General features: G+C 40.3%; 1 protein-coding gene across 3 annotated transcripts in view; it reads right to left on the minus strand.

Annotated features, from left to right (window-relative positions):
- Positions 1–3,847: 3,847 nt before the first annotated feature.
- E2F3 (E2F transcription factor 3) overlaps positions 3,848–19,318 on the minus strand; it is a 75,591-nt gene continuing 60,120 nt past the window's right edge. For 2 of the 3 annotated variants that reach the window (XM_044776997.2, XM_014867240.3), the window contains exons 2-7: positions 16,241–16,352; positions 14,772–14,973; positions 13,266–13,424; positions 10,125–10,239; positions 8,709–8,844; positions 3,848–7,371 (exon numbers count right to left, since the gene is read on the minus strand). In XM_044776997.2, coding sequence (XP_044632932.1) covers positions 7,109–7,371; positions 8,709–8,844; positions 10,125–10,239; positions 13,266–13,424; positions 14,772–14,973; positions 16,241–16,352 — 987 coding nt within the window. In that variant the 3' untranslated portion in view covers positions 3,848–7,108. Of the gene's footprint in view, positions 7,372–8,708; positions 8,845–10,124; positions 10,240–13,265; positions 13,425–14,771; positions 14,992–16,240; positions 16,353–19,318 lie in introns of all 3 variants that reach the window. The other variant, XM_044776996.2, reaches the window with a different exon arrangement.

The following is a 19,318-nucleotide window of genomic DNA, read 5'->3' on the forward strand; positions in this document are numbered from 1 at the left end:
TTGTTTGTTTATCCTAATTCCCTGGGTTTTAATTCCCACGTTTTTGTGTTCCTGACTCGTGTGCAGTCAGCCACTAAAATTAATGCAGGAAAGAGAAAATACATACATCTTCTATTTCCCCTAGGAAATAACTCTACCTGTTCTGTTATATCGTAAATACCCAAGTCCTAAAACATCCCAACAGAAACAACGCTGGAGTTTCCAGCGTTGTTTCTGGGACACATCCCTGACAACAGGGGATTTCATCCATTTTGTTTCCCACAGCACTTCCCAGACGCTCTTGCATAAGGAATTCCAGAACTTTTTGATAGTACTCTTTTCACATACACAAAAAGCCTAAAAGTAGTTTCTAGTGTTATAAACATTTCAGAATATTTTAATAAATCATTCTGTTTGCCTTTCAGGCTGCAAGTCTCAGCTTTAAGGGCACAATGAAAAACTTGTTCTTTGCATTCTATGGATCACCGCAACTTCCTGCTATGAATATTGCTTCTTTTAACTTCTGATTGACTCCTGGCTGATTAATTCTAAGCAGCCAGTGCAGGAATTCTCAGTAATATCCCAATGCATGACCTACTACGTAATCGTGTCATTTTCCTTCATGATATCAGGGTTGTAGTCTAGATCCAGATTCAGGCTCCCCGGCTCCCTAGATCCTAGAAAATGAATCTGTTGGTTTATTCACGTTTGAATTGTGCCTACCTGGGCAATCTTCTGCAAGCACTCCTGCATCCAGATGCACAGGTCCCTAAACCACCCCAGATCAGAATGTCTCCTGCTCTCTACAGCTCTCCAGTAGCAAGGCTACACCCTCCCTTCATTTCCATTTCTGCCTCTAACCATCTGTCCTTCCAAGTCTTCCAAGGATGGCTTCAGAAAGAAAAGTCAGGTTTTCAAGATCTGGCCCTCAGTATTTACTTATCTTAGCTAAAGCTTGTTTCTCCCCTGACTAGACTGCAAGCTTCCTTTTGCTGACAGGAATATGCCTTTTTCTATTTGGATTGCAGCATCCAGAACAGTGCCTGGCACATAGTAATCACTTTAGGCTTATTCAGAGTGACTGAATGAGTAAATGAACAACTATTTCTCTTAATGGGCATTGAATGGGTGAACACAATTAACTTTTCTATAATGGTTTCATTTTCTATCTCTTAACATGGCTGAGACTGATTTCTAAATTCTCCCCAGGGAAGAATGAGCCTATTTCTAAGACAACACTCAGGTAAGTTTCTGAATTATAAAACATCTATGCACCTTAGTCATATATTCACCTTTTTAAAAGATGCAGCCCTATGTGATTGATTCAAATTTATCTTGTCTACATTTTTCAACTGCTTTTGTGTACAGGTAAGTCTTGTTTTATTTGCTAGCGCCCACTATCCCCCACCTTCAGTAGTCGACCTGGAAGAAGGAATACATCTTTGTGTCATTTTGTTCAGCTTTGATCACTGGCTTGACTATAGAATACCTGCTGAGCAAATGTGCAGATCCCTAGATAGGAGAGCAGCTATGTTGGATGACAGTAATCAGATGCCCAAACTCTGGGTAAACAGGACTCTAGGCAGAACTAACGAGGAAATGCAAAAATGTGGAAAAAAAAAAAAAGTCCAGTACAAGGTACAAAATGAAGCAGATGAGAGCATGGTGAAAGAGCCTTTGAGCTCATTATCTCACTGTGTTGCCTTTGGACTCTTTTTTTTTTTTTTTTTTAACCATTCTTAAACCTCAGACTCCTCAACTATGAAACAGGAAAAATTTGTTCAAATATGTATTAGTTTATTATGTGCCAGGCACTATTCTAGGAACTGGGGACAAAATAGTGAACAATACAAAGTACTTCTTCTCACTGAGCTTACATTCTAGAAGGGCAGTGAGACAGCATATATATTAGCTAGTGATGTACGCTTTGAGAAAAACATAGGGCACTCATGTAAAAAACTTAAAATAGTACCTGGCATTCCAATAGGCAAAAGGTGGAAACAAACCAAATGTCTATCAACTGATGAATGGAGAAACAGAAGGTGGTATATCTACACAATGGAATATTATTCAGGCATAAAAAAGAGTGAAGTATTAATATATGCCACAATGTGGATGTACCTTGAGGACATTATGCTAAGTGAAAAAAGGCAGACACAAAATGTCCCATACTGTATGATTCCGTTTATAGGAGATATCCAGAATAGCCAAATTCATAGGGACAGAAAGGAGGTTAGTGGTTGCCAGGGGCTAGGAGTAGTGGGGGATAGGGAATAACGGCTTAATGGGTATGGGATTTCCTTTTGGGATGATGAAAATGTTCTGGAACTAGGTGGTGCTGACCTTTGCACAACATTGTGAATATATTGAATGCCACTAATGATAAATTTTATGTTATGTGTACTTTAACACATTAAAAAAAATAGTACCTGGCATAATATAAGTATTCAAGAAAACTTACACAGTCATGTGTCACTAATGTTGGGGACAGATTCCGAGAAATAGGTCGTTAGGTGAATTCATCATCGTGTGGACATCCTAGAGTGTACTCATAGAAACCTAGATGGTATAGCCTAAGACATACCTAGGCTATATGGTACTAATCCTATGGGATCACGGTCATATATGCATTATGCTGTTGACTGAAATGTCATTATGCAGTGCATGACTGTTTATTGTGTTTTATAACAAAACAAACAAAAATATCTCTCAAGAAATTTCTAGGTGAATAATTACATAAATTTTTAACCACTGGGATGCTATGCAGGCTTTGAAGAAAGTGAGCATGGCCTATGAGTACATAGTACATGCATGGAAAGATGTCCAAGATGCACTTAGTGAAAAAAAAGCCAAAGATCAGCATATACTAGGCATGATTTCTGTTAAAATACATATGCATACGCATACACGTTTATAGGTGCCTAGAAAACAATGGGACTGGAAGGACAGATAAGAAGAGCGACAACAGTGGTTGCCTCTCTGGAGTGAAGAGCCTGGGGGGCCAGGGAATGTTTCTTTTTTGTGCTTTTTACTCTTGTGTGTTGGTTGTGTGTGTGTGTGTACAACATACATTTTGAAGTTTTTAGATCATGAACTCAGAGTTAAGAGTGTGACATTGCAGTCAAAAAAATTCTAATGTGCTCATAGGTGGCATTATAAGAAATACAGAATCTAGAACAAGAGAGGTAGTGACCAATTTTGAGAGATAAAATTTATTGGCTTCATACTCTTTATGAGGATAAAACTTAGCTTGTCACTTTCTCAGTGTAAAAGTCTTTCTTCAACCCCCGTGAGTGGTTTCTGCAGGTTGTCAGAGATGCGGTAAGTTCTTTTGCTTCCCAGAGTGGTGAGCACACCACAGGCACTCAACGAACATTTGCTCAATGTTCCTCAAGTCCCAAATAAATGGTAAGGCATAGGATATTTGGAGCTTTTGTTCAACTTCCCCCTTAGCTCGTTAAAGCATGTCTTTATTTTTATTCACTTATTTAAGTCGCTTTCTTTTTTATTGAGGTAACATCGTTTTATAACATATAAATTTCAGTTGTACATCATTATATTTCTCTTTCCGTGGACTATATTATGTTCACCACCCAAAGACTAATTACGATCCGTCACGGTACACATGCGCCCTGTCACCCCTTTTGCCCTCCTCCCTTCCCCTTTCCCCTCTGGTAACCCCAATCTAATCTCTGTCTCTGTGTGTTTGTTTGTTGTTGTTTCTATCTCCCACTTATGAGTGAGATCATATGGTATTTGATTTTCTCTGTCTGACTTATTTTGCTTAGCATAAGCAGTGTCTTTAAAAATGAAATTAATATAGGAGCATAAGACAATAGTAAGAAAACCCATCCACAAGTCTGAACTCTTAAAAAAAAAATCATTTTATTGATCCTTTACCATACAAAATTTATTCAAATTACACCCATTTGAAGTGGTAAGATCACAGCTAGGGAACAGGTTACCCTGTAACAAATCTATTTACAAAATCCATCATAAAAGCTTTTTTTTTTTTACATTATATTACATATTTTCTTTTTTTTGAACTAGCATACAACACAAAGCTAAACTGATTAGTAGTTTGCCTACTCCCAATTTCGGGAGAAATACTTCCTTTTGACAAAATCACGTACCCCATAGGAAAAGAAATTCCCACAATCTGATAATTGCCACCCGACTCACTCTGCAAGACATCTTCCTTCAAATCCTTCCTCTCATACACACGAGTTGTCATGCACACACTGAGTTCTTAACTTTCTTTTTCCTGAAAGCTAAAGCTTTAAATACTGCAATTTTATTTACAGATCTACACTTAACAACAAAAATGAAAACAAGAACCACAACAGAAAACAAAAACAAAATAACACTCTTAAAAAATTACAAACCAGCTAGAAAATATTCTGGCAGTGTTTACAAATTAATTGCTATCTTTGTACAAAATTGCTAGATAATGAAAACGTGAGTAGACTACATATCAACTTAAATAAAAAGATCGCTATGCACAAATCTGTACACATAAACACACACCTAACACTGTTTGACAGCTCATGTGTTGCCCTTTATACATTTTATTTTCTAAGGCTCACGCAGTCATAATTCGCACACTTGTAACTTTTAGCCATTTCATGTGTGAGCTTTAATAGCAGCAACTCAATGGTACCAGGAAACCTGCATACTTAGTACTTAAAGTAACACAAATACTGTAGTACTAACCCACTTTGTGTGCCAGATACTATGTCAAAAAGAAAATGACTAATGCAAACAGAATACAGTATGGACATCTAATTAATGTACGCCAGTTAAGCCTATTAACTGGAAAAAATGTTATGCATGAAGGAACTTTTAAGACTTATTAGTATTCCTTTCATTTTTAAAACAATAAATACGGCATTACATTACGTAAAGGTTTAACGAGAAATTCAACAAAACACACAACAACCTAGCCAGGTGAGCTCAGTCTTGAGACTTTGGAAAAAATCAGCTTTGTGCAGCTGGCAGAGAATTACACAAAGCTGGAAGCAGAGGCAGCTAACCAGATGAGATAAATATGGGAAATGGGGAAAAGCTTGGCATAAATGGTTTCCCATACAGGAAAAAACCCCACAGTGCATTTCCAGTAGGCACTTGACACAAAGCTCCCCATCCCTCCCCCGCCCCAATGCTTCATCTTGGACCACATGGATATTTTGTACCAAGTCCAGTGTGTGTGAGGGGAGGAGGCTGGGGTTGGAGGCCGAAGAAGAAAAAGGAGGATAATCTGCACCTTTGTTTTTCTTCCCAAACATACACCCATGCATACCTACATAAAGAGTTTAAAGTGCTGGTGTCATTTGTTTTGACCCCACCACCACTTTGCATATTGTGGAAATCTACCTAGAGTAAACTGGCTGGGGCTTCTGTGGTTTTTCGTTTTCTTTTGTATTTTTCCTAAGGGATATTTTCAATTCAATTAAACACACGAATCGAGTGCCTACTATGTGCCCACCACTGTGTCAGGCACATAGCATTTCAATTTAACTGTTCGTTTTGAGGTTTGTTTTTTTCTATGACTCCCTCATTCCCGCAGTCTTTAGCATCCAAGGAATGGATTTGAGGTACTATGCCACATTCCCAGCGGGAGATGACCCTCTCCCCTGGCCAATGGGAAGGCCATTCTTGGACATAACTGGTAGGATTTGCAGCTGACACGAAGCCTCTAACTTGGGACACCATTCCTGAAGAGTAAAACAGGAGATGCCTGGCATTCTATCGCTTCACTGTCTGAATCTCAACTACCCTTGGTCCAAATTACTCCTTCACAGAGGAAGGGGAACGGTTCTGGCCAGGGCTATGGCAGCCCCCAACACAGTGGGAGCTCCCGTTCTCACCAGCTTAAGTAAATGCCACAGATAGAATGCCACTCACACAACAACGGGGATGTCTTTCTCTCTAGAGGCCTCTCCATCTGACCCCATCCTGAGAAGTGGTCTCCCTGAGTGCAGTGTAAGAGAGCCCTTTCCCCGGTCACGGGGGCCGGAAGCCCAAGGACGGAGGGATCCACGCCTGCTGCTCCTTGGGACTGCTATGTCATCTGACCTGGTTCTCTTTCAAATGGGCCACCCATGTCAGCGAGCTTCAGAATCGACTCGCTCCAAGCTCCCCCTGCCAGGAAAGGAAGCAAGATGGGGCAATGCTTCTTGCAGAGGCTGTTCACCTTAGATCACACACGTTTAGATGGTCTGATCAGTAGAGGTTCTCTACCTCTGCTTAAATAATTTGAACTAGCAAAAATGGCTTCAAAGTAAACAATTAAATTGAAATGGTGATGGGTGCCACAGGAATGCTTCGATGGCGGCTAAAAAAATGAAAAGTCTGAAACAATCCACAAATCCTAAGTAGGCATTTGCTACAAATCAACTTTAAACTTACAAATACGTTGGGGACGGGGAGTGGGAGTGGTTTATGGAGACAGGAAAATCCACAACAGCTTAGAGTGGCAGATCTCTATTTATCTGCAACAAATATTTCAAAACAGGTTCTTCATCCGAAAGGCTGTGGAGGTCCTCATGACCCCCTAGTGGGACACACGGTCCATAGCTTAAACTGAATTATGACAGTAATTTAAATATTCCTAAGAAGAGCTGAAGAAATCCATTTCATACTTTCGCATGACTTCAAGTTTACAGTTCCTGCAGTTCCATTCCATATTAGCAGACCCCAAAGACATGCATTCTGCGGAGAAGGCACGGCTTGAAATGCTATTAAGGAAGATTGCTGTTTTCGAGTGGGCCAGGTGGCCAGACCCCATTCTACAGCCCATCCGTCAGGCACAGCAAGCCAATCCAGGAGGGAGGGAGGAAAAGGACGGGTGAGAGACACCTGATTGCACATTTTCTCACTTGCTGACTCATCCAGGAGATTTTGGAGCCTGGGGCAAAGCAGGGCTTTCCCAAGGGAGCCCACAACTGTGCGTTTAGACAATTTTTTTTTTTTAATTCATTAAAATGTCAGCTTTGTTCTGAAGTTTGTAGTTTACTTCATGATACTATCTTGGAGGAAGAAGGTAGGAAGGGACAACACTGCATGACAGATGTTCTGGTTCCATAATAAAAAAATATTGGTTTATAAGGGGAGTTCACACAAAGCATAATCAACTACACATAAAGTCTTCCACCAGTGGGAGCTTTTCCAAATCATAAGCATCAAAGAGATCGCTGATGCCTTCTTCTTCCCCAAGGCTGAGCAGATAGTCTTCTTGGAGCAGGGGAGGCAGTAAGTTCACAAATGGTCCTTCTAGGTTGGAAGGAATTTGGTCCTCAGTCTGCTGTAAAAGGTTGGCTGGGGAGGCCAGAGGAGAAAGGTTTGCCATAGAAATCGAGCAATCACTATGTCCTGAGTTGGTTGAAGCCAAGTCTGAAGGGAGAAAATTGGTGGAAACAAAAACATAAATTGGGAAAAAATCAAATTAGTTATTCTGGAAGAATGGACATGTTGCTGTTATAAATTTGCCTACGTTCCACTAACGACAGTAAGATGACATTATGATATAGATCACCTCTTATGCTAAAGGGCACTAAAGAGTGACTGGTCCACTTTTCTTTGTTCTAGTCTACTTACTCTTTTCTTTCTTTTTTTTTTTTAACATGAGGAAGATTAGCCCTGAGCTACCATCCATGCCAATCTTCCTCTATTTTATATGTGGGTCGCTGCCACAGCATGGCTGATGAGTGGTGTAGGTCTGCTCCGGGGATCTGAACCTGTGAACCCAGGCTACCGAACTTAACCACTAGGCCACAGGCTGGCCCTACTCATCTTTTAAAATACCTACTGTTAGCAAACAAGAATACAAACTGCTTCAAAGATTAGAGGCTACAAGTTCAAAAACTTCTCTCTGATATCAATTAGTCATCGTTTAAAGAAAAACAAAGCAAAACAAAACATACACACTGAAAAGCTGGTTCCCTAGTAGAAAAGCACTAATTTTAGTCTCTTCTGAATGACCTTGTTAAAGACACCTCTAAAAATAAAAATAATAAGACATACCCACTTCGAATTTCTATGGTGAAAAAAAAATGGGCTTTAGTTTTATCATTTGAGGTGCTGTATGCTTTTGCTTGGTGCTAAATAAGACCTATTCACTGAAATCACTTCTATTCTTGCTGCTATACTGGGAAACAGTAGGGGAAAAAAATTAAATACATACCCCCAATCTGCAACTAAAAAAAAACAAAAAAAAGGCCTGCAAAGAGCTTCCTCTGCTATAGGGACAGTGGCGGGAGGAGATTTATTTTCCTGGGGTTTTCTTCCCCTATCTTCACACGTTGAGGGGAAGAATTAAGATAAAACTTTTGTGACAAGAGCCTTTTCTCTCCAGACTTTTTTCATTTTCCTCTCTAATGATTTCTGCAGCATCATTCAAAGCTGTGTGGTCAAGTGCAGCTAATGATTCAACCAGACAGCTCACAGCTTCGCTCCTCACCTCAACCGGTTTTCCAAAACACTGTAAGGAAATGGTTTCTGCCAATAGCAAAGGCCGGAAGGGACTCCATTAGTGGGCGGAGGAGTCATTTGCCCAAGATCATTATTTTGTTCTGTAAACTAGTCAGAATGCCTTTTTAAAAAATGTTACCTTAATAACAATAATAACAGAAGCTTTTGTTTCTCGCCTAGACTTGCGGTTCCGATACAAGGTCCTTCTAGTCATCTTCATTTTTAACATAGTTTCCAAGTGACAAAAGTGGAATTTTTACCTTTGGAAGAGGGTTTAGGGATATTCCCATTGTGGTCTTGGTTGTTTGTTTTCATTGGACTGTGTGTTTCAGTCTCTTCTGGACACAAATAAACCTCAATGGGTCCTTGGGTACTTGCCAAATGTATTTGTAGGCTCTGCGAACAGAACAAGTGAGAGAAGTTCAGACTGAAAGTTCCTTTAGGAATGGAAGCTACAGTAGTCTCCAGCTAAAAATGGAAAGGAAGGATAATTTTCATTGTTCATTTTGCTTCTTCACTGGTAGGCCACCTCTATCAATGACTGTCATCCTCTAGAGCAGGAGGTCAGCAAACTACAGCCTAAGGGTCAAATCCAGTCCAAACTGGCTTTGTAAATAAAGTGTTATTGGCACCGAGTGACACCCATTCCCACTGCTAATGAATTGCCTCTGGTTATTTATTTTTTTTATGCTATAAGGGCAGAGTTGTATAGGTGAGTAGTCCTAACAGACCATATGGCTCACAAAGCCAAAAATATTTACTGTCTAGGCCCTTTAAAGAAAAAGTTTGCTGACCCCTGCCCTGGAAAAGGTGAATTGTGTTCTTTAAATATATTCCTTTTATGCAAACTATTAAAAAGTCCATGAAGTGTTCCGAATACAGTATTTCCATGTTATTATTCCTTTATGGTAGGGCTTTTTTCATGTCTAACTTTATTAACCATTGGATGAACAGTATTCTTAAGTGCTAGGAACTGAGTTTAATGAGAGAATGCAGCACACTAATATTTAAAATTCCTCTCATCTAGGTCATAGAGTTATTATGATCATTTAAGGTGAGAACTCTATCCCAGATGGGAGATTGCAAATTTCACTCTTATTTTATTTTCTACGCATTTTCTTTTTACTACGTTTCTTCACTGTATAGTCTAGGCCTATATTGCCAAAGTGTATCTGAAACCAATCACGAAAATATGCTCTCCATTTTCTTACAACATTCTAGTCTATCAATTAACCCAAAGTCTCATTTGATTTCTTAAAAATAAACATATTATAAATAATACATTCTTAAAATGTGCTAAGATAGATTACAGAGATTAAAATATTTATATCTCTGTTCATGGGGGAAGACCAAAGCCACAGTAATCAACATAAAATTCCCTAGTGGTTCAAACCAACCAGAACAACCAGATAACAAATTATGAAAAAGAGTCCAAGAGGGACAGGGTACCATATACCACTTTGAGTTGAATGCCCAGCTATGTTAAAATTAGACTTTTTGGACATCCAATGCATATCGTACTCTTGAAATGTTTTTAGTTAGCGTTAAGTAAAATAGATGGAAAAGAACAATCAAGGTTTTAGGAGGATACAGACTTTAACCATGAGTTAATGATTCTTTAACCTCAGACATTCCAAAAAGATTTCTGCAGGTGAACAAAGATGTTATCTCCTTACCTCTATTGGGTCAGGCACTTCAAGTCTTGTTTCTGGAGGGGCTTTCACAACTATAACAGTTTGGTCTTTAAGGCCACTAATTTTTCGAATATCTTGATATGTAACATAAGCTAACGTAACGAGTGTTAAGGAAACCTTCCAACTGATTGCCTCAGATGTAACCACTATGAAGATGACAAAATAGAAGCACAGAAAAATTTTACAGTACTGTGTGACTTATAAGAATAAATCTCTCTCTTCTTCTAGATCTCTAAATATTTGGGATGTTCCATGAATCTTTCCTCTGGTTGATGTCCTAAGCAACAAGAGACATGTACAGCTCTTTCTTGCCCATTTCTAAAAAGTCCATGGCTATTTAAAATATTAAAATAAACATAGAAACAGAATAGTTAAAATAAACCATTAAAGAAAACCAAAACCCAATTTGGTCAGGGATTTTCAAACCAGGTTTCTCAGGAGCACAAGTATTCTATGAACTCCAGTGAAGCGTTCTATCACTCAAATTGAATGATGGCAGATCCCAATTTACAGAAAAAATTAAAGCTCTGTTAATCATAATTTCTTGGAAACTCCAGTAACATGCTACTTGACTATTAGCAAGTGTCAGCAACTACCCAAATGAATGAATGAGCAGCAAATAGATATTATTAGTGAAAGAACTCAGAATACTTCTCAGGCAGACAGCTTGTTTTCTTAAGTGTGCTTGGGCTGGTTGTGATTATCTATTGCCTACTGATAAGAGTGTCATTATTTCTGTTAGAAAAGTTATCCTATGTATGACATTATTAACTATCAATATTTCAGTGTTCACAAAGAGGAAAGCACCTTCCAGATGCTCTGCAACCTGAATGAATTTGAGAAACGCTCATTTAGGAAAAGAGAGTAAAAGAATATTTCAGTACTCTTGGCAGTTATTTCTGAGCACTGAAGAATTCTTTTAAATGCGCTGGCAGCCCAACCTAAGAGGGTATCATGAAAGAATACGGTACTTATTAAGTTATATTATATCTACTGTTATATGTATATATACATATATAAATGTTAACATAAATGCATATATGTTATATATACACACACTCATATATGTAACAGTATTCATACAAGCTTGCCTAAAAGAGATCACATAGCTTTTTTATATAAGGGACATGGAGTAACATAACTAATGTAAAATGTCTTTAGCCAGTTGCTTTTTTTATATCAACCCACAAAAAATGCCTAGGATAAAATGGCAAATCACAACTCAATGAAGGCATTTCTGCATAGCAGAGTCTGTGATTTAACGTATTTACCACAGAAATAGGGCTTAGAGAGGCTAGAGGAAATGATGTCCCTTAGAATAGTAGCTTTTTATTAGAAATTGAAGGAAGCTATGAACCTACTCTTTGGGAAAAAGCACATTCACCCAAAATCTGCATATACATTTAGGGGCATCTATCAGATTATCTTCTTTATTCTTTAAGTCTCAATAGTTCAGACAACAGCTAATTCAGTGTTGAGCTTGACAGGACAGCTCATGCAGGATTCTGGGTTTCAAGTCACCATTTATGTCATCAAGGAAGCCAACTGGTGCCTTTATAGAAGATTTGACAGTTCTGAATTTTTACTGAGAACACTGGGGAAACTGATAACCAGGTACTTACCCCACAGCCTGCTGTCAAAAAGCTACGTGGCAAGAACTTATTAAAATAAAACTCATCTACAATTACTCAACATGCTGCAGGAAGGAAAATTTCAACACATTTGTGAACAAGCTGTACCAAATTCGCAACTGAATGGTGAATTGAAATAAACTGTGCAAACACATTCTTTAATCTTACAAACTCAAAAGTGCTTCCATTGTGGCTCCCCCTTGAACTTGCTTCTTGGGTTAGCAGCCCCCTGCAAGGAAGCTTTCTTTTCTGCAACAAAGGCCTCAGAGAAAGCTAATGTAGGTGACAATGCTGTAAGCTACACGTTCTGGAAAGCTGCCGGTCTTGTGTAACGACCACATCTCCTCCTCGATGGGGCTCCCAACTAAACAATGAATGAAACAGCCTGACCAGAGCTATTCTTGTTTCTTCCCTGTAAACCCACTCTGGCCATCAATGGGGGCTCAAATCATCACACCTCTTCTCCACCTCACTAATCATCAGCTGACAAGGTTAATCCTTTGGTCAACAGGAAATGAACAATCGTAGTTTCAAAACCTGCCTGATTCGAAAATAAATGTCCCCAAAACCTCCAAAGGAAAGCCCAGAGATGAGACACTAGAAGAAACTGGGCAGGACACATTTTATTTTCTGCTTTACAAAGGTAAATGTGGAATAATCAGAAGATTGGAACTAAAATTAGAGATAGGATGACTTAAAATATGGGTTTTGTCTTCTCCTAATAATTGAAAATATTGAAAAGTCTTCTTGTCAACATGTCTCCGCTTTTGTCTGAAGTGAGATGATGAACAGTAACTTTTCCTGAGATGGTCAACAGACTGCCAGCCTGCTTAGAACAAGAATTGGCTGTTTATATTTTTATTTCTAAGGACTAATGTTTGTAGATGAACGGATAAATTAAGATTTCTCAGGCCGTAGGGTGCTTCTGAAATCAGTTTTTGTTGTTATGAATCAGCATAACGCACTTTGAAAGTTACAGAATTATTCTTCTATACTCTTTCAATTCCTTCAACTATAGCTCAGACAGATTCAACAAATTCCAATTGCTCCAATATCTGATGAAAAGAAAACAGAATGTGAGAACCCCAATAGTGACAGCTAACACCCACCAAAAATCTGGGAAGCCAAAGATGAATCTGCTGAATGTTGTCATTAATATTAATACTGACACATTACGTATCTTATAATAGTGTTGCCTTACGCTGGAGTGTATCCATATGTCCCAATTGCACATGAATAAATGCTTTAACAAACAGTTCCCACCTGGCTATGAAAGTAGATATAATAGGATCCAGTACGTGACTATCTTTCCATAAATACTGACTTCTAAGAAAAAGATAAGTGGTTTAGACACACACACACACACACACACACACACATACTTGCATGAAACCAGAGTAAAATTCTCCCTTGTGCCTAAAAGTCAGATTGTTAACACTGGAAATAGTCTAGAAGGCACTAACCCCCAGTGAACAGGTGGCACAAAGGATATCTTTGATTCTCTGAATCCTCGGTTAACAGTTTGAGGTCCAGGGTGCAGCTTTGGATCAGTTCATCTAATTTCTTCTCCTCCTGACTGAGCTCGGTCACTTCCTTTGACAGGCCTTGACACTGGGCCAGCATGCCCCCATCCTCAGACAGACTGCAGCCCCTAGAAACCCAAACACAGACTCTTTACGGCTCCTTGACAGGCCAAAGCGGGGAAGGTGAAAGAGAGGGCAGGGAGAAACGGTCCTTTGGGTAAGTGTCCCCTCTTGATAGAGGAGGTCACACTGCTTGTTAGCCAAGTGTTAAAATTAGAACGTTTATACATAGTTTTTCATAGTACAGCCCTTCAGTTTTCACACCAGAGAAATTAAGTGAAAAAACACTGCTATTTTCAGGTTTCTTTCCTCCAGAGGAAGGCTGGAATTCAAAGGGCACAAGGAGGCAGTTCCGCCCCGCCACATGCCTCCCAGGGGGGAAAAGAAAGAAAGAAAGGGGGGAAGAAAGGATGGAAAGACATAGAAAAATAGAAAAATTTGCAAGAAAAGATAGAATGGTTCAAAATTCAACAAAACGTCATCCAAAAAGCACAAAAGACCTAGATAATTTCTGAGGGCCTTATACCAACAACTAAAAAGGGAAAGGAAGTTGAGGAAACAGATAGATGTGCTGGATGCAAGAACAAAGACCAGTACTCAACAGGTTTCTCTAAACCACAGGCCAAAATGGGTCACTGAATTATCACAAAATTCCAAAAAACTACAAAAAAGTTACCTGTTCATCTTATCATGTTTGAAGTAGTATTTTTTCAAAGCCACCCCATAACATTTATTCCTTCCAATAATGCTTAAATAGTTCCTTCTAAAATACTGGCTGTTCCGGTACTCTGTCTGTAATTCCCAAATGACGTTATCATACATTTAATTGTACATGTGGGTGGATAGGTGACAAGTGTTACCATCCCCAATTTCTAGAAGGAACAGAGGCATTTAAGTCTTGCCTTGATTAACACAGAAAGCTAATCTGCTATGAGAACCATGGGCAAAGACACTTGGTGATTGTACATATACACAGATGTGTTACTAGACAGCCATAGTTAATTTCTAAATTCCTATTAGAGACAAGCCAAAGACACGTGTAAGCGTGTATTAGATTACACACATGCGTACACACATGGACATCACAGAACAGATGAACAGCATTCTACTTTACATCTGTAGGGCCCTATTTAATCCCAGGATCCCCTTGCTTGAGGCTCATTGAATATAAACCCTTTCATCTCTGACAGTATCTAAACAGAAGCCTTCTTTGTAAACAGACTTTAAACTTTCGGCTAAAGAGTTGAGGAGGGAAGAGAGAAGGAAGGAGAAGAGAAGAGTGGGAGAGAGAAAATGAAGTGCGGGCATGAATGTGAAAGTTGGGACTGGGAGAAACCCCGATGCAGCCTGAAAGGACCCATCAGAGCCAGGGAATGGGGGTGGCGGGGTGAGGGGGGGTGGCGACTTATACTCACATCCACTGCACGTTGTTTTTAGACTTCTTCTTAATGAGGTGGATGCCTTCCAGTACATTGGTGATGTCATAAATCCTTCTCTTCTGCACTTTCAGCACCTCTGCTGCCTTGTTCAAATCCAAGACCCCATCAGGTGACTGGCTCAGTAGCTGAATGAACTTCTTGGTGAGCAGACCAAGTGATGTATCATACCGTGTTTTTTCTGAGGGAGATTTTGGAGCTTAAAGAAAAACAAAAACCGAACGGGTGGGGGATAGGGGGAAAGGTAAAGAAATGAAGGGTTTCTTTGCAGTTAAGCAAGCCCTCTTTCCCACTGCAGCCCAGGTATTAGTATCAGAAGCAAAGCTGCTGTTGCTGTTGTTTCTGGTAAGTGATAGAAAGCTACGAAACCGATTTATCAGAAAAGGAAGGGACAGGAAAAATTCCTGTTTGACGAAAGCATTTTACTGTGAATTTCTCAGTAGTTTCTACTTTGGCTTACCCTACTCCCTGGGTCTAGTGAAGTATCTCACTCATAGTTGGTGCTCAAAAATATCTGTTGAATGAATGAAAAAGTGCTGTAGCTTCGTGGGATCAGCACCCGTGGAGCCTAACCTGATGGGGCCAGACTACAAATCTCTCCAGCATTTCATGACAGGGGCTCAGATGGACTCAACTGGCCCTTTAGACTCCAGTGTCTGTGTGTGTATATAACTCGTTCACTGAGTTTTCAAATAATGCTTCATTTGGATAAAGAATACCTAGAAAGTCTTTCAATCAAATCTCCCCATCCCTCTTGAACGAAACGGCCTTATTTAACATTGCATTTATTCTCTTAAAGTTGCACAGGTCAAGGGTTTAATTGAGCATTACACATAATTTGTGGATTGCCTAATTTGTAAACTACAGAAAAGGAGAGAACAAAGTCTAATTTAGCCTTTACATTAAATGCCAAAGACATAAAGGACTATTTAGCTATTTCCAACCTATTTTTCTCTCTCTCCCAAAAGAAACAATGATTGTATTCTATGGAAAGGGAAATTGCAATCAAGCTGCAATTGATTGGTCTCAATCAGTTCTCACGCTGCCATATGCTGAGCTGGAGGCTGAGGCTGGCGCAGACATCACCGACTCTGGCACAGCTCATCTACGCCCAGTTAGCCTTAATCTCTGAAGTAATGTCCATTAAGGAAAGTTAACGTTAAATTTATTCTAGAACGGTGCTGAAGAGCTTGCATTCTGAGTTGAAACATGAAACTGCACCCATTTAAAGAGGCCTCCCTTTAAGTCAGTGTTCAGTGCTGGAATGACTCTGGAAACCTTTCACTGGGTGTCTGCAGACACTGTGTGTATCTTTTGGCCAGGCACAGAAAGAAATGAAAAAGAACAAAACAAGCCAAAATTATTCACACCTTGGCATCCTTTCAGCCACAAGCTTTGAAAGTTGGGAAGCCCACACCAAAGAGAGTCAGAGAAGAAAGAATCCTTACTTTTTGGACTATCTGGACTTCGTAGTGCAGCTCTTCCTTTGCCCTTGGGGGTTTTTAAACCATCTGAGAGGTACTGATGACCGCTTTCTCCTAGCTCCAGCCTTCGCTTTGCCTGTAGTAAGAAAGCACAGTCGTTTGTCAGAGGTCTTATGGACAATCACAAGGGGCAAGGCTGTTTGTGATTGGGCCCCTGCCAGCTCTCACCACCCCTGCCCCGCCTCACTCAGGATCTTGTCATTCCCTACAGCCAGGGTTCTGGCTCTGGGGCCTGGGCTGTCACGCAAACTCTCTCTTCACCTGCAATCATTATCTGCCTACACTCAGATGAGCAAATCCAACAATTCTTTAGGATTAGTTTCAGGAGTCACTTTGTTCATTTATTCGTTGGTTCAACATATGTGCCAGGCATGGGCCTAGATACTAAGAATCCAGTAGACATCATGGAACTTAAACCCACTTTTCCCCAGCAAAGCTTTGCTGCCTATCTCCATCTCTGACCTGGGTCGGACTGCCTGCCTTGTGCTCCCTAAACACTGTGTTTATGTGCATGCTAACACTTATTGGATAGAAGAGTTATTTTACTTATCTGTTCCTCATTTCCTTTAAGGCAGGGACTGTGTCCCATTTATCTTTGTATACCTAGGGCTTGGCGCAAAGCCTGGGTGTCTGTAGGTGTTCAATCACCCTCTCTCCGTATATATTCAATGAAGGAAAGAGTGATTGAACAGTAATGCAACTAGTCACAGACTACAAATGGTCATTCATCGGAGTAACAAATATTGCAAACATTCAATCTTGGGCTTCAACTAGTATTACTTTCTCCATTTTGCCGTTAGACCTGGCAAATGAGAAGTCTTCATCTAAGTTTTTGATTTAATTTAATTTCACTTTACAAGTATCCCCTTAGTGTCTTCTGTGCACCAGGCACTGGGCTTAGGGAACAGAGGTAAGCGAGCTGGATAAGAGTCCCTGCCTTCCTAGTGCTTACAGTCCAAGAGAGAAGACAGACAATTAAATAAGTAATCGCTGAGGACCCGCTGTATGGGTGTGACAGGTGTTCAGACAGAAGGGGCACCAACTAGACACCCACATGGCACTGTGTATTTAGGCTCATTTTAGGGTAGATTATTCTGAGGAGATTCACAATTTCAAAATAACTCCCCACAATATAGAAACAGAATTAATAACTTATCAACTGATGATAGATATCCAGCTTCTCTATGGAAAGTTATCAGCTAAACTTCTGCTCCCTAGAGTGGCCACTAGCCACATGTGACTCATCCAAATTGACATGTGCCAGAAGCATAAAATATACACTGGATTTCAGGAACTTGGCACAAAAAAGGGTAAAATGCCTTATTAATAATTTTTATATAGATTATATTAAAATAATATTTTGGCCTTATAAAATAATATTAAATAAGCTAGTCTTAAAATTATTATTTCACCTGTTTCCTTTTACATATATATTTTTTACCATGTGGCTTGTATTTGTGCCATACATTATCTTTCTATCGGGCAGCGTGGAGCTAAACCTCACTCTAAAGGCCGGGGAGTGACAATTAGCAAATTTATCTTCTTAACTTGATGTTCCCCTCTCCGATATTCTGTCAAATCCTTGTGTGGGCCTGTTGTTTTGGTTGGCCCAGCAAATATTGCCTCTTCACCGGGCAAAAGCTCCCTGACTGCTCGTTGGGGAGCACCCCTTCCCTCTCACAGCCTAAGTGCATTTGTGCACACAGGTGACCCAGGTCTGGCTGCTGATCACTGTGTTCCCTCCTCCCCCTCCTCCACAGTGACTGTCGGGGTGTCACATGACCAAAGCTGGGTGAACAAAGGCCAACTCCAGGAATTTTTCTGGAACTCATGGCAAGAAGAGGCTGTGCCTTCCCAGGAAGGTTGATAAGCTGGTAGCTGGAAGCCACCTGAGAATGGAGCCTCCACAGGGGAAAGCAGAGTGGAGAAATGGAGAGAAAGGGGTCTGAGGCCATCCATCAAAACTCTGGATCAGGTCATACACTGAGAGCAACAGTTGGTCTTCCCCAGACTTTTCAGTTACATTAGCCAATAAAATCTCCTTTTTGTGCTTAAAGCTTAAAGCACTTTGAGTTGGGAACCTGAAAGTCTGGTGTTGCAAGTGTCAGCCTGTGGAATTGGCTGAGTCAAGATGGGCTGTGGTGCAATGGGGAGCTGGCGAGGCTTGTTAAAGAGTGACAGAGTGTGTTGGCCACTTCTTGTGGTCTTCAGGAAATTATTACTGATAGAGACCAGCTTTATCTAAGGCTTACCTAAAAGCAGAGAAGAAGAAAACAGCTTAGTTATGGAGGCTTTTTTCTCTCGGTAGAAAGCAATCCAAGAAGATATAAAGCTGTATTCTCTGCCCATGCTAAAGTCCACAGAAGGAAGGCAAAATGGGGAAAGGGTTTGGGACCCAGAACTCTTGGGCCCCTAAGGCTGTATTCTCCTTGAACCCTCACAATAAAGAACAATCCACTGGCCAGCTGCCTGGGCATATTAGTTTTGCCTCCCAATGCCAGGCTATTGTTTCAAATTGCTTTGAGGCAAAGGCCTATAGATGCAGAAAGCTGTAGGCTGGGGAAACTCCAGAGGTGTGTTGCTAAGAAACTGGGATCTAACTTCAAGGACCAGGACTAGTCAGGATATGTGACTGGTTACCAAGCACTAAACCACAGAGCTGACCAAATCTAAATACTATGTAGAAAATCTACTGAATTTTAAAGGCACTTCTGTCAGAGAATCCCTAAGTCCAGAAAGCAAAGGCCTATGATATCTCAGTCTCTAAGGGAATCAATCGCTATGCTTATAAATTTATACCAAAAAGAAATGAGCTGTGAAAGAAGGGCAGCCCCAGAAAATCCTCCAAGAGGGTAGATAGTGGGGAGGCCATATTGGCTCCATCAGGTCTCCAAGTGCCTGCTATTCCTGTTGAGAAGGACATGACGTGCCACGAGAGGTGACCACTGTGTGCCGTTTCCCCTTTTCCAGATGGATGTTTCTGCTGGGTTATCTTGTGATCTTTCCTCCACTGTTTAGTGAACGGAGGCTGAACTAGACTTG

Source organism: Equus asinus, chromosome 8 (genome assembly GCF_041296235.1).
Source record: "Equus asinus isolate D_3611 breed Donkey chromosome 8, EquAss-T2T_v2, whole genome shotgun sequence".
NCBI classification, from domain to species: Eukaryota; Metazoa; Chordata; class Mammalia; order Perissodactyla; family Equidae; genus Equus; species Equus asinus.